Here is a 16,614-nt window from a genome sequence, read left to right on the forward strand (position 1 = left end):
ACCACTCCTGTGCAGAATCAGGACCGGATTGAGGAGCTGAAGAAGTTCATCGAAAAGCATCGTCACCACATCCGGATGCTGGAGACCATACTGAGGATGCTGGACAACGACTCAGTGCAGGTGGACTCCGTCAGGAAGATCAAGGTGCGCTCATGTCTTCATCAAACAAGTATCCCAAATATTTGTTGTTTTTGAAATTGGAGGTGCAGCTTATTTCCTCTTTGCCTTCCTTTTCCTTGTTAAAACTGCACACAATTTTCTTTTCAGAGCATTGTCATCATTCATAATATTTCTATTGACAGCCTGACTGAGCCATGTAATCCATGTTTGTATCTGTCCTGTCTTTATAAAGGATGATGTGGAGTATTACCTGGACTCGTCGCAGGACCCAGACTTCGAGGAGAACGAGTTTCTCTACGACGACCTGGACCTGGACGAGCTCAGTAAGTCCAGAAAGAGCTGGAGTTTATTATACAGCAGTGTCTTTGTGTGCGGCAAGCAGGAGAGAGACTCGTTCTTTGACCGCAGTGGAAATCGTTTATGGAAGGGTAGTCTCTGAAAAATATAGATTCAACAGAAAATGATGTTGCATCAAACATGCTGTGCAAGCTGTTTTTCAATACATATTATCTTCTGATCTTCTGCGCTGGAGTTATTGGGAGTGTTTGGCTCACACAAGTCAGAAACACCCACTTGAATCTTATTTGACCAGTATAATGAAAAAGAATAATGTTAGTGAAGCCTACTCTTAGACATATTGACAATGGAACAGGCTGTATTGCCCCTTCTCTTTGTTTTGAAATGTCCTTAACCTTAATGGGAAAACACTAACCTCACTAACCGTTATGATACTGATCATGCTGTCTGTGTCTCCTGCAGCTCAGACGCTGCTCGCCACCTCCCCACCCGGACAGCTGGAGGACGAGATCTTCCCGCACTCCAGCAGCACCCCCACCTCCACCACCTCCTCTTCACCCATCCCCCCCTCGCCTGCCACTTGCACTACGGTAAAAATAATCCTCTTGCTGTCAGCACGTCAGTTGTCTTTTTTCACACCTTTGAAATCCATCAAATTGTGTTCAAAGGAGTTTGTATTAATTAGAATAAAAGGGTTCGTTCCTAGGGGTGCAGGAAATCCTTAGAAACACTGAATTAAATGGTGTTATAGTGGTTTGAGCATTTTAATATAAAGTGCTATTAACTGAAATGAAGATTCTGTAGCCAATTTACAAACAGGACATATTATGCATTCAAATAAAGAGGAAACCCACTTTGTTGTGTTTTCCTTTTTAAATATGTCACCATCCTAAATAATGCTGTCATGAATCAGAATTGTATTTATTGAAAGCACACTAACATCTTATTTACTGTGACTCAGAAGGCAATCATCAGTATACTGTATGTACTACTTGATGAACCTTAGCGGTAAAGTGCTGGAAAAGCTTGAAATTCATCTTGAAATGTATCTTTAAATGTTTGAAAAAAAGTGCTTTGACTTCGTTCTTACTTTGGAATTCAAAACTTTTTCTCAAATATTGGAATTTGCTCCTTTTATTCCTCAATAAATATGAGTCGCTTAAACCTGGAGTCACTTCAGGCAATAACATTATTTGTTATGCACTCGTCAATTTTGAGAGTTTTTTTGTTTTGTCTTTCAGAATATTGCAACAAAAAAAAAATCGAAATACACAATTCATTTTTTTCAGGGATGTCCCGATCACCTTTTTTTGCTCCCGATCCGATTCCGATCATTTGATTTTGACAATTTGCCGATACCGATTTTTCCCGATCTTTATGCAATGCATTAAGAGAAAAAAAAGCATTCAAGTTGTCCCTTAAGGTTATCTTTTTATTTAAATTGGATATTCTATCCAACATGGATATAGCTTCTTTTTTTCACAGCAGCATTGGATCAGTTCAGTTGTGCAGCATTGGATCCAAACAAAATAAAGCTTATCAGTGCTCGTTAGCTTACTGCTACAATTAGACACTGCGCCCTGCCCACTCTGTTGCCAGATTTGAGAGAAATAAGCAACCAGGTCTATGAGAACAAGCTCCAAAGAAGCAACACATACATGATGTTCTGTAATTTGAAACCAAAACTAAGGTCTCAGGATGACTTTAAGACTTGAACATGGTCATTTTTGTTTTGTAACATTGAATACAACATTTAAAAAAAGTATTTAAAAATAAAAATCCCGATCCCCGATTTTTTTTCTTCCGATCTTTTGAAAATCACGTGATCGGATCGGGACATCTCTAATTTTTTTAATTGACTAACTTGGTATATTTGCTTTTGTAAATGTCTCTTTAATTCACAAAAGGTAATGAACTGTTGAATAGTCATATCTAGTAAAGGGGCCCTATCTTCCTCATCTTCAGGTCCATATTTATATTTTCACCCTCTGTCTGAAACCAGAGCTGCCCTGATTGGTTAGCTGGCCGTCACTGATGTGATTGGTCAACCACTTAGAGATGTCCCGCCCCTTATCCTATCCATCACATTGTGTTCGAGCGCTAGCCAATAGAAGTGCTAACTTTAGGATTTTAGTCTTTGCAGACCATTTACATGCACACAAACCTATATAGCAAACTACAGGAAAGGGTCCTGGAAGGGAAACCCAAAGGGCATAACAGGGCCCCTTTAATTACACCGTTACCCTCTTTACCTTTACTGTCCTGTATTGAATGGGATTTAATAATACATATCTAAGGCTAAGTTCGCGAATACATTTAATGATCTAACATTGGTAATATCTGAACTTTTAACCTATCATTGCTTTCCCTTCCAGTGAAGTCAGGTCCATATGTAAAATAGAAATGTAAGATAATTGCCTTTTTATATGTGCGCTGCCATCTGCTCTTATTGTTCGGCTCTGCTGTCATTATATCATCTGTTCTTCCTCTGCGCCCACACAGAGCACTGAGAGTACTTATTATAGGGCTGATGTGTCTGAATAAAGGCGTGATAATATTAAATGCTGCTGACATGAAGTTGGCGTGAAATGGATGTAAAGATTTGGTTGTAAGCGGTAAAGCGTTCAGCAGGAAATGGGAAGTTCAGTGGGTGTTTTAACTTTGAATAATCTGCGGAAAGTATCTGGAAATGTTGGATTTGGATAACCGGCAACCTTTTGGTTAGTGTATTGTGTTTCGTTTTTTCTCATTCGTACACCGACTGACCATTATCCAATTTTGTTCTTCATTTGTGTTTCTCAGGAGAACTCTGAAGATGACAAGAAGAGGGGACGGTCAACAGACAGTGAAGTCGGTCAGGTGAGTCTAAAGACGGTTCATCTCGAAGTGACCATGTCAGCATCTTATCTTTAAATACAGAAAAAGTGTCATGAAGTCATGAACTTCATCAATCCGAGGTTTAATGTCATTTCTTAGTTTTATTTGAATGTAAAGTGAATATTTTAAGGGTTTTTGACTTTTGTTAGTACAGATTTTAAGAACTCACCTTGGACACACATCATTTGGGATGGACATTTGAACTTTTTCTAACTTTTTATTAAAACAAAACTAAAGTAATTTCTCTGTAAAATTACTATTTTACAGAGAAATATGCTTGAACTTTTTATTAATTATTAAAAATTATTCTTATTAGCTATAAAGGTAATTACTCCAATATGCATGCTGCAACTGTAAGAAAAGACTATTCTCTTGTCATATGATCTTTTCTTTCACTGTTATTATTTTATATATATTTTTTGTCTTTGCATGTCCAGGTCACATGTTGGTTTAAGGTTGTCTTCATTTTAATTACATTTTGGATCACTTTATTGTAAGCCAGTATACAAGGCCAATCACTAACATAGACTTAGGTGAACAAACTGTATCTTTTGATTTCCTGTAGAAAAACGTGACAACATGACAAACCTGTAAATGTCTTCTTTTCTCTTCTCCAGTCACCTGTGAAGAACGGAAACCCCTCCTCTTCATTATCCTCTTCCTCCTCCTCCTCCTCTTCTTCCTCTTCTTCTTCCTGCTCCTCTTCTTCATTCGTGTCTGGACTGACCTCGTCCTCTCTCGTCTCCATGGCGCCCATCACGGGGGGAGGACCGGGGGCCAACAGTCACCTGGGCAGCTTGGGGGGCCTCCTCTCCAACACGTCGGCCGGCAGCTACAGCAACGCCACCCAGCAGCCTCCGCACCCGTCGGCACAGCAACAGCAGGCCAAAAGCTTAGTGAGCTCCGCCCCCTCAGCTCCCATCTCCATCCCTATCAGCTCCACCAACAGCCACATGGCCTCCTCCGCCTCTTCTCCCCCCAACGCCATCACGCAGGGGCTCTTCACTTCCAGCTCCCAGGCCCAGTCTCTGTCGGGGCCCACGTCCACCTCCAACAGCCTGGGCCTCAGCCTGGGCCTCTCGCTGGGGAAAGGCGGCATGTCCATCCCCACCAGCTCCATGTCCGGGAGCCTGGGCCTGTCAGGGATGCAGGCGTCCCTGAGCAACATGGCGAGCCTCCTGTCGGGCTCCACCCCGGCCCCCTACGCTCAGGCTGCCTCCTCAGGGGCCATCGGCTCCGGCCTGCCCGGCTCTCTAGGTGGCATCGGCATCAGCCCCTCCACCTCCAACAGCGCAGTGGGCTCCATCGGCAGCGGCAGCATCACGGTCGGTGGGCCAACCTCCTCCTCGGGGGGGCTGCTGGGCCCGGCGCCGGGGCTGAGTGGCATCAGCTCCGGTATTCTGGGTCTGGGCTCTGGGCAGTCGGGGATGCAGGGGTCCTCCCTCATGTCGCTCAGCCCGGTCGGAGGGTTAGCGCCCGGTAGTGGAGTGGGGGTCATCGGGAGCAACGGAGGCAGCTCGGGATCAGCAGGGAGTGGATTGGTGGGGGGGAACATGTCGCTCTCCGGCAGGCCGCCCAGCCAGCAGAAGCAGAACGGTAGCACCAGTGAGTATTTGAGAATATATCCATACTTACAACAATCTGTTCACACAAGCATTTCAGCTACGCCTAGATGATTGTTATCGAACACCTTGTTTACAGTATCCAATATATTATATTTTAACCTCTGTGTCATAGTGCCTTTTGCCAGATTCCTTATCAATACACAGCCTCACTAAACATGCTTATTATAAACTGAAGCTAGTCAAGACTGAAATGCTTTCCTGATTATTGTATTTGCTAGGCATAATCGGGTAAAATTGTGTTAAGTGTACATTTCATGACTGTAAGATGTATGCTCATGTGCCCTTTCTAGCTTGTTGTTAACATTTATTTAGGCGGTGTACCCTTTGTGTCTTTTTTTGGCGATACAGGTTACAGCGCTGTGTTAGCAGACAGCACAACAGACTCCGCCCTCACCAGTGCCAGCCAATCTCTCAGCAGCCAATCCTCGTGTCTGACCTCCACAGCCAATCAGACGTGAGTATGATGGAGCAGGTTACCAGACAATTAGGGTTATGGATTATTTTCAACAAAATCTGGTGTTTCATTGACTCTTGTCCACTAAATTCAAAATGTGAAATTAAAACGATGATGTCAGCATATTTTCCAGGATTTTAAAATCATGACGATAATCAAAGTTAATATGAACAGCTGGAAATTCATTGGGTAAACCTTAATTTGTCAAACTTCAAATGATCGGAATCATTTTGATGTGATGATTAAGGCTTTGACAGTCACAAATTCATATTTTTTCTTAAAATGCCTGAACCCTGTCTAATAAATGTAGCTGACACCTAGGTCAGCGCGATATCAGAAAAACAAATATCCCCAATATTTTTTACTATATACTTTGATGTCGATATTGTAGGGGGGACTATTTGTGCTTTTTCTAATTACTTACACATTATTTAATAATCGGCGATGTGGATATAGTGATGAATTGGGTAAAGGGAAATAGCAGAAGTGTCTAGTTAGTTCCTATAAACACATCTGTTTACTCAAATGCAGCCTTTTAAACCAGGAACAGACACAATATTCAATATGTATTGTATATTCAAAAAGACAATCTCTAGTCTCACATCGAAATATCGATATATTACCCACTTTATCACCAAGCTCTACTGACATCCTCAATCCATAAGCATTAACAACTAAACAAGTACATTTTCTTACCTCGCTTACCTTTTTTATTTAGGTATTTTAATGTTGTCCCCCCTTCTCACCTCTTCTCTCGTCCTCCCCCTCTCCCCAGTAAGGACACTGGTTCCAGTCTGCTGGGCTCCATCTGTTTGTCGTCCAGCTCCCCGTCGCAGGCCTTCTACAGCGAGGCCAAGACGGTGAGCGGCGGCAGCCTGCTGAACGGACCCATGTCCTACTCACAGTCCTCCGACAGCATCAAGGTGAGAGTCTGACCACACACACACACACACACACACACACACACACACACACACACACACACACACACACACACACACACACACACACACACACACACACACACACACACACACACACACACACACACACACACACACACACACACACACACACACACACAGTGCCCCATTTAAACCTTGTGTTATTACGCGCTTCTCATCTACATAATCCAAATACAGATTTCATTATAAAAGCAGGTGTAAAGGGCGTCACACACATATACAAACACTCCATTTTACCATTCTACAGCTACAGGATTATGTAGACACGATGAGTTGTTTTCGTTACGAAGATTTAATATTCCAAATCTCCACAGACTGTTAATTTACATGCTACTGTTTCTGCCTCCATTATGATTTAATTAATTCTGACAAAAGTGAAATCCAAGCGGGGATTGTTATTGTTATCATGGCCTCATTATGAGTGCTGATTTACTCTGACAAAACTTAAGAGAATTCTAAAAACATTGAGGTGATGAAAGCAGCAGAGACACGTTGTGTTTGTCACCTTCAGTTGACCTACAGGTATAGGAGTGTACTGAAAATCGTTCACCAGAAATGACTCACATTTTTGAGATGAATAACTGACTGAATAGGTTTAAAGTATACATATTGTGTTATCAAATGTATTTAGAAAGGATTAACATAGATCTTTCTGCAATTCCGTTTTCACACAGCAAGCTATATGTTCATTGTGGGACCTTTTTATATTTATAAATGTTAAGTCTTTTAATGTTACCAAACTATAATCCACAGATATCTAAAGCATAATTAAATATGCATACTTTTGAGTACTTGTATATGTAAAAATATTGTTTATGATATGTATTTTTTGTATTATTGTTTTTTTCTTCTGTAAAAAATGAATGCCAAAACAGGTAATTGTATTTACTTTAAATCAAATCTAAAGAGTCTCAATCCACTTCATTTGATTAAGATTTAACAATGGCTCCCCGTGTTCTGAGAAAGAAGATCACAATAAAGTTACGCAGATCTGGATAGTCTAAAATATATTTCCTAGAAAAGTCCTACATATAACTTTTCTTTTACACAATGGAAATGTTGCTAATAAATGCTTTAGTGCAACTGATATGATATGTTAATATCAACCTCTGATAATGACCATTTGTAACCATTAGGGATGGGTATCGTTAGGATTTTATCGATACTGCTTATCGGTATCGGTATTTTTCGATACTCTTATCGATACTTTTCAATAATTTGGTGCTCAAAATTATAGACATGAATACAAGATGTGAAGATTACACAGTAATTATATTGTAATTTTCTTGCAGAAATAACTGTATAACTTATACATTAGCTTCTCAGAAGCAATGAAAGGCCAAATTATTATAGGTGTAGGAGCTCACATTAACACACTGTCAGTGTTAATAAACTAAAAAAAGACAAGGTGATGTGCCTGCAAGACTTCACTCAGGTAAACAAAACATATTACCCGTGCGCAGCAGCTAACCTGCCTGCGAGCCTTCGCTCAGGTCACATTTACACACGGCGCGGCTGAAGCCCGCTAGCACTAGCAGTATCGCAAGCACCGTTTTAGATTCAATGAGTGTCTCGTTTGCAAATAATTCATTAAGTTGCTTGTGTTACCCCCTTTACACACAACTAATTGAGTACATAGATTGCACCTTGCACTATCGCCACTACATTTTTTTAAAGTGCACCCAGACCTTCGATCGCTTCGCTCTGTCCGCCATGCCTGCGGGAGTCTCACAACAATAATAAGAGCGCTGTTGAGAGACATGACGAGTGGCATTTACAGTGGCCAATCAGAGAGGTCTCAAACCGGATACATCACACGGGATGAGGGTTCCCAACCAAACAGAATGGTTTAAAGTTAAACTAAGGAAGTAGATGTAACACATACCGATAGCAGCACAGTTTGTCCAGCGGCTTAACGGTATACCGATACCGTCCAATCAGGTACCGTTATTGACTTAGTACCGGTTCTCGGTACCCATCCCTAGACCATGGTTGCTGAATTTTACCTTAATGTTATTGTTAGGCTATACAAAATGTGCAATTTTTTTTTGTTGAAAATACAAACAAACGCAGTAAAAGTACTTTTCATGGACACACAATCCAGAAATATATTTGCTGTATGTTTGGTCACATGGTGTAGTTTATGTTACCACAAAGGCATCTTTGAGGTGAGGGGACAGGAATAAACAAACTACAAAAACATAAAGGGAAGCCGAAATGATACGTACAGGCAGGTACCAAAACTGTGCACACACTGTCTGGCAGAATCTGTTTTCCCATGAGCCTCCTTGTCTGTCCCCATCAGCCCCAGGAGACTCTGAGCAGCCTGAAGTCCATGGCCGAGCGAGCAGCACTCAGCTCAGGGATGGAGGGAGACGTGCCCTCCCTGCACCTCACCCCAGGTAACTCACTCACACTCACACACACACACACACACACACACTCACACTCACACTCACACTCACTCACACACACCTTAATGAAAGGAAAGGGTGGCAGGAATAGAAAGGCTGTAGTTTAATGGAACAAAATGTCATCTCACCTCCCACTCTCAGCTACTATGAACAAAAACTGCTGTAGATATTATCATCCTGACTCAACTCCTCTCTCTTTGTCTCTCTGACTTTCTACTCCTCCCCCCCTGCACTCCCTCGCTCACTCCCTTACATCCTCACCTCCTGTCCTACTACTGCTTCCTTGCTCTCTCACTCCTAGTCTCTCTCTCCTGTCTGTCTTCAGACATTTTCCCCAGCAGCACTACGGCCCAGTCAGGCCCCTCGTCAGCGCCTCAGCTCTCGCTGTCGGAGGTCAGCATCCCCCCGTCACTGGGGGTGTGCCCGCTGGGGCCCGTCCCCCTCTCCAAAGACCAGCTCTACCAACAGGCCATGGAAGAGGCGGCGTGGACGCACATGCCCCACCCGTCCGACTCAGAGCGGATCAGGTGTGCTCATATTTCCCTGCAGCACAAAAAATGATATAAGAGATAGCTAACGCTCATGACAGAGTGCAGTGTTGGCAAAGTTAGAAAAACTAGTCTTTATAATCAGTCAGAATTGTGTTGGTCAGCCATGATGAGAGAAGTACTGTGATTCTTTACTCAAATGAAAAAACTCACCCACAAAATCCTAAAATGAAGAAAATGAAATCTGATTTAAAGTAAAAGGGACAAAAAAACCCATCCATTAAATGTAAGGGATACATTCATAAGAGACATGGTATTTTGAGGGCCATGCAAAAAATGTTTAGGCACTTGGTTTGAAATAGTATACAGTACTATATAGTATATATGTATTATGGAAATCAGTTTTTACTCATAGTTAAGGCGAGACACGGCAGGCAAAAACATCGTTTTTCAAGCACTGGTCAATTTTGAGATTTTGTGCTATTTTGATTCTATAACATGTTTTCTTTCAGGCTTTTGGAAGGAAAACGTACAAAATACACATTTAAGTGTTTATTTGACTATAGTTTGTCTATTTGCGTCAGTAGATTTCTCCTAAATTCACCAAAAGTTAGCTTTCTAACGTAACATAAAGTACCGCGACCGCTGTGTGCACCATGTCAACAGAGATATCGTTAGAAAGCTGTGTCTCTCCTGCACAATCTCATCGGATCCAAATATGGTCATTTCCTTTGTATCAGCAACCAATCGTGAAAGCACAAAGGGGTCTTAAACCAAGAAACGAAATCTCATTGGCTGGTGTCAATTTCAGACAACGTGATTCGTTCAGATGCGTCACGTGGTGTGCTAAAACACTTCCTGGTTAGCTTTCCGCTAGAAATGTAAATCTCAAAATGGCAAAAGAACGGCGAAAAAAAAGTTTACAGAGAAGATGACAACAATAATCCCTTGCACGAAGCAAGATTATACAAAAAACAAATGACCCCGAACATGAAATACCTTCACGGAATGCGTCGAGGCGCAAGCTGTCATCCAAAGAACAGGAGGGCTTAGCTAGCGCCTCACTGCAATCTTTAAAGGTCGTTTTCTCAAAATGAGTTTTTTTTCCTACTCTGAGTTCAACATTTCAACTTCAGTAGCACGTAGACACACCAAACCTTCCAGTTATATTCCTATCAATATTATGAAGGCTTTTACAGAAGGGTTTGTTCATATATCATTCATAGCCTGAATTATATCAACATTGTATACCTAAAAACATGGCAAAAATTGATATTTTAGGGCTGTTGACAGTATTTTCTGATTTATGGAGTGATAAAAAGAGATATCCAAAATCCCTTCTGTAAAAGCCTTAGATACTAATATGACTACAAAATGAAACAAGAATTTTGAACCTGGCTTAATCGAAAATTCAGATTTCGATTCCTGAAATGTGTTAAAATATGCACATATTTGATGAGATAATATCTAATTTGCATATTTAAACATGCTATTTCAGAAAACTTGTAATAAAAAAGACAATTGCCTTATTGTAAGTAATTAACTGGAGAAATGTCTAGCTGATACCTTTAAGTTAAAAAAATTACCCTATTCACCTGGGGTGTCTCGCCTTAAAAGACAAATGTGTTAGAATTTATTCAAAAATTCAAATAATTCCAAAAAGATGATGAAAGCGAGTTATAAAACAAAAACACCGTCGTAAACACGGCCTCTAATCTAACAGTTATTCTTTTTTTATTTTGATTGACTTGTTGCTAATAACAACGCACATTTAATTTCCCTGAATTTGATCATCTTTACAAAATAAGTACAAGCCTCAATCATTGATCTGATTCGACAGGAATCTTTGAAACAACGTTTGCACTTAATTATAAAAATGTCCATTGTTTTTTTTTTAAATCTTTTGTGATTCTGCTGCTTTTCTTTGCCATCCAATCAAAGAGCTACTCGGTCTAATCAGTTGCTGCACACAGTTATTTAACAAGGGATCATTTAGACATCAACAAACAAATGTCTGAAATGTATATTTAGTCATTCAAGTCTCCCAGTAATGCAGCATACCTGAACACAATTAGAGAGCAGATCATTCAGGCGCCGTGTTACAGAGCAGTCAGCCCACACAGGTACAATTGACATTTAAATGAAAACACTCAAACCCTCTTGTCCCACAGTACCTGTTGTTTCACAGCCAGAGGAGGAGAGTGACACACACACTCTGAGATAAAGACACAAGGAGAATCTTTGTATCTTAATAACTCAAATTCATTTCCAGTATACGCACTCTCGAACGATTTTTTTTTTTATGGCAGTGCGACATGCGTCAGTCATGTGCGTGTTACTGGGATAGGATCATTAGTCCTGGTTCCATCTGACCTGGCTAACGTTGTAGCAGGCCAATGGAATCGGAAAGAACAAACTGGATGTGTCGCTGGTTTAAAAATACACAGTTTAGATGGAAAAACGTATTTTGGCCAAATGAGATCCACTAAATGTTCCTACTTTTCCCCCATTAGGAAACCTTTCGTCCGTCTGACCAATCGATCTGTTAATTAGTCCTAAACTGCTCCCTGAAATCATTGGCCTGATCGATATGTAATGCGTTGGTAGTTTTGAAACAGCACAACAGTCGGTAGTGCCTTAGATAATAGACTAACCGTTGCTTTTAATCTAAGTGGATCTATCTATTTATACAGAAACTTTTAAATTACATTTTGATTTGAACACTGAAATATCTCCACCTCTGATTATCCTTTCTGAAATCCTTGATTTTCAAGCTTTCTACGTCACACGTTCCATAAGAGTTATTATATATGTATTGATACTGGCCATAGCCAATAAAGAATGTTAAAGTAGGAACTCTATAAAAGTCTGTCACAGGTGATAAGGAGTGTGTGAAAAAATGTATATAAATCCTTTAGTCAGCATTGGTTGGTTCTTAGGACTACGAATTTGTAATAAAATAAAAATCTGGAGTTGTTGATTTAGAAAGAAGTGAGACCTCTGGCCCGCTGCACATCTCTGCTGCTGCACACTTCAGACTCGAGCTACATTAGCCACTAGCATTACAGCCACATTTACCACCACACCTTTGGACGTTGAGCTGCATTATGGGAAATGTAGGCACCAGGTTTTGACATGAAGAACAATATGTTTTTCACTTCTATTATGATTCCTCATGTTTTCTCTTTGCATCAGTATGACCCCACTAACCCCCCTCCCCTCTCTGTGATGTCACAGGCAGTACCTGATGAGGAACCCGTGCCCCACCCTGCCTTTCCACCACCAGGTGCCCCCGCCCCACTCCGACACTGTAGAGTTCTACCAGAGGCTTTCCACGGAAACCCTCTTCTTCATCTTTTACTACCTGGAGGTAAGTACTGTCAGAGACATGATGTCAACACAAAGAGGAGATACATGTAGATCATGATTCAGCCATCAAATACACCTCAGAGATCTCAGATACAACCGTTAAACTGCTCTTACTAATGCTTCTTTTATCTCCTGGTCCTCTGCGCAGGGCACTAAGGCCCAGTATCTGGCAGCCAAGGCCCTGAAGAAGCAGTCATGGAGGTTCCACACAAAGTACATGATGTGGTTCCAGAGGCACGAAGAACCCAAGACCATCACGGATGAGTTTGAGCAGGTCAGCTTCTCTTCTTTGACCTCTAGGGGCTTATTTGACCTTTCAAAGCATATTTGACACTTCACACAGAGTCAAACCTTAGTATGTTCGAAATCTGAACGTGTTGCCATGGAGGAGTTAACAATGAAGGCAGACTTGATATGTGCTGCTAAGGATACCAACAATTCAGGGACGTTTTGGGAATCGGTTGATACATTTATATTCATGACAGCTGGGTATGAAAAACACAATTTGATATTGCCCAGCATTGAGTTGGAGACGGTCATCAGAGCGTGAACAACACTTGATTTATAATGAAAGGTCCCAAACCATTTAAACACATGGTTTGTAATCTGCAGCACAGTCGTCATGAAGCCTGCTGAAACACAGAGTAAGGACTGCTTTTGGCACAACACGTTTCACATGTTTGGTACTGTATACAGTTTGCAGTCCTTCTTCCTTTCTTAAGGATTTTGATAATGAAAATGAACTGTACTACAGCCGTGATGCAAATCAGGGATAAACACTGACCCCTTCCCCGGTTTCTACCCCCATCATTCCTGATCCCTTGCTCAGACCAAGCCCATTTTCAAACTGGATCTTCCTTTTGATATCAGCTACACATCTGTAATGTTCAGTGACTGCATATCACCTGGTTGCGATCCCATTTCGGTGACAAAATCCATCCACAGAATAGAATCGCCAGCTAAATCCTTTAAACTGCTTTTTGTGGTAGTTCCTGTTCAGGTAGGTTTCTCCAGGACCTCATTTTGCCATGATCACACGCACACGTACGCACACACACACACACACACACACACACACACACACACACGCACTGGAAAAACAATACCAGTGTTGCAGCTGGTGTGTTCCCTTGCTTTTGACACAAAGCATGCTGGGAATAGCCCTAATACAGTAAAACCTTTTTTGTTTCTTTTTCATTAAATGCCTTTAATTCTTCCTCAGGGAACGTACATTTACTTTGATTATGAGAAATGGGGCCAGCGCAAGAAGGAAGGCTTCACGTTTGAGTACCGGTACCTCGAGGACCGAGACCTCCAGTGACCCGCATCGAGGAACACACACACACACACACACCCACACACACACACAGACGAAGAGACGGACAGCTGAGGAAGTGTGAGAGGGACAGACGGATGGAGAAGGCTGCTCCACCTGCTGACATTCCTCGATTTGCCCTCGACTCGTTGGGGACATGGACCCTGCCTCATCATCCTCCCCCCCCCAGCAGGGACACCTCCTCCCACCCTGTCACCCCTCCTCCTCCTCCTCCTCCTCCCCTCTATCATCAGGTCTTTTATTCCCATCTTTTCCTGAACCATATCTCTCTTTAAACAACAAGGCTTTGTTTTAGCACAAAGAATTTATAATCCAACTATCATGTGCTCTCCCCCCTCCATTTTGTTTCTCTCTTTGTGTTGGCTTTCAAACGTTATCTTCTATTAGCCCCTTTAAGAACCAAAGACGATTGGTTCATCATTAACTGCTGGCTCTAAAACAGGTATCATCAGCAGGGTGGGATTCAAGGGAAATGTGTTATTGGAGTTATTGTAAATTCAGCTAGATTAGGGAGAAAATGGTCATAGGTGATGTGAACTGACTTGAGATCAGCCATGACAGGAGCTTAACGACACGTAATATATCACGTGGAAATATATTTTGGTCTCTGCCATGTTCTCCACTATATCTAATAAACTGGCAACGAAGTGTTTGTTATTCAGGCAAGCGCGCTTCACATACCTAATAACGTTTTGCGTTATATCATTTTTCCAGTGGTGCGAGAGACCTTTTTGGATGACTTTTGAAAGTCTGTATTTAATTATTATTAGAAAAGCACCAACCCAGAGGCTCTCTGCTGCCTACCGTCATGAAGGAGTCATTAAAACCTTTTTTTCCCGTTCAAATATGTCACTGGTGACTTAGTGCTAATAAATAGCTTTTCGATTTAGGGTTTTGAATATACCAACGCTATCTAAACGTTACTAGGAAATGTGATTAATGCTATGCAATCAGTTTGTGCACAGAGAGGCATCACTTCCCGAAACATTCATATTTCAAATGAAAAGCGTGTCCCCCGTTATTATTTGTTTGCAGTGATACAAACACTTTCCTCCCCCCAAAGAGAAGCCCGTGACAGCGGCTGCATTTCAAGATTTGTGTCGTTAAGTTTTTGTCATTTGTTGTCTCTTGGAAGTTTAACCTATAATCAAATGCTCGGGTACAATTCTGTCAAAACGCAAGATCAACCTTGCGTTTTTGGTAATTCAGTAACATTCTCCTGCCCTCCTTTTTGTTCATCTCCATCACCTCAACTCTGCTGAGCGTCTCCCACTGTGCGGTGGCTCTATCGCAGACGTAACACCAACACATCGTCTGTTCACCAGCGTAGAAAATAAACCAGCACCGCCTGCCAAATGTGGGTAAACGTTGGTGGGAGGTGGCGCCACAGGCCTCTCGCAGGAGAAGTGGCTGCTGCTTCATTTTGGGATTCTTCCAGCTGCGGTGGTGTTAAAACCTCGCGCCCTGCTCCCTCCCATCGGGCAGAGGGGTGAGGTGTGACACTAAGAGGTGATGGTAGTAACTCGGGCAGTTACAACACTTGAGAATATGTCAGAAATGTATTTAAAATTCAGCATTTTTCCCACACACGTTCACAAATGTCAGCAGTTCACCTTGTTTCTTTAAAGTAAAGGCTCAATTCACCCAACTCACAACGAAGAAAAGGAATTTAGCAAATGTTTCCTCTACTGGTGTCTGGTCATGCTTATGGAGTTTTGTTTTTTATTTTCCAGTGCTTTGAGGCGATTTAGAGACTTCTGCCTCTCTTCAATATGGAGCGCCAGCCATTAGCTTAGCTTAGCATAAAGACTTGAAATGGGCAAACAGCTAGCCTGGCTATATCCAACGGGTACAAATGTAGCTTGACCCATTAACACCTTATATACTGTACTGCTTGTTTAGTTTGTTTTAAAACCAGTTTGGGGTTTTAAAGTGATTCTGGGCTTTTAAAGTGATTCTGGGCTATTTCCTGATTTGTTAAACTAACTTCCTGTTTTCCCAATGTTCCCATACACCACTCCCTGTAGAGCCACAAATGTTGTTGTGTTTCCCTTTTTTAAATTTTTTTTATTATTCATTTGACCTATTATTTCCAGTCTTTGTTGCCATCTCAAGCTAACCAGCTGCTGGCTGTAGATTAATCTAAATAGCAAAAAAGGACATTTCCCAAAACGTTGGGTGTATTTCTTTGTTTTTCAATGAATTGGTAAATAATGACATCTCCAGAATCAAACTCCTTAAATAACACTTGTTGTATTTCAAACCTGGAAAAGCATCTGCATGACTAGCTACCAGTAGAGGTTGAAGTGATGATGATGGTGTGTTTCTGTTGAACACTGAAGGCTCCAGCAGGGATCACAGTGAGAGTCGTGGGTGTCGATGCTAACAGCAGCTGGACCGACAGTTTGTTAGTCTCCCCCCTTCCTTCCTCCCTCCCTCCCTCCCTCCCCCACAAACTGAGCAACACCAGCACTGCTGCCCACACCTCCTCTGTCCTCCAGCTCCGTGTTTACACACTGAACCGTTTCCACTGGGCACACAACACACACACTGCCCTGTCCTGTCCTCACCACCACCAACAATTCATGATTTCTCTTTCCTCAATCCTAAACTTTTTTTTGGTTCACTTGACTTTTGATTCTCACAATTCCTATTTTCCGAACTCCTCT

General features: G+C 41.7%; 1 protein-coding gene across 1 annotated transcript in view; it reads left to right on the top strand.

Moving 5' to 3' along the window:
- LOC104966347 (CCR4-NOT transcription complex subunit 3-like) overlaps positions 1–16,608 on the top strand; it is a 24,117-nt gene extending 7,509 nt beyond the window's left edge. The window contains exons 3-14 of the mRNA XM_010795535.1: positions 16–144; positions 353–443; positions 880–1,007; positions 3,220–3,276; positions 3,912–4,899; positions 5,268–5,373; positions 6,149–6,296; positions 8,644–8,740; positions 9,054–9,279; positions 12,478–12,610; positions 12,758–12,883; positions 13,832–16,608. Coding sequence (XP_010793837.1) covers positions 16–144; positions 353–443; positions 880–1,007; positions 3,220–3,276; positions 3,912–4,899; positions 5,268–5,373; positions 6,149–6,296; positions 8,644–8,740; positions 9,054–9,279; positions 12,478–12,610; positions 12,758–12,883; positions 13,832–13,930 — 2,328 coding nt within the window. The 3' untranslated portion in view covers positions 13,931–16,608. The remainder of the gene's footprint in view (positions 1–15; positions 145–352; positions 444–879; positions 1,008–3,219; positions 3,277–3,911; positions 4,900–5,267; positions 5,374–6,148; positions 6,297–8,643; positions 8,741–9,053; positions 9,280–12,477; positions 12,611–12,757; positions 12,884–13,831) is intronic.
- Positions 16,609–16,614: the final 6 nt, after the last annotated feature.

The sequence above is a fragment of the Notothenia coriiceps genome, unplaced genomic scaffold, assembly GCF_000735185.1.
Source record: "Notothenia coriiceps isolate Sejong01 unplaced genomic scaffold, NC01 NC01_scaffold00037246, whole genome shotgun sequence".
Taxonomy (NCBI): Eukaryota; Metazoa; Chordata; class Actinopteri; order Perciformes; family Nototheniidae; genus Notothenia; species Notothenia coriiceps.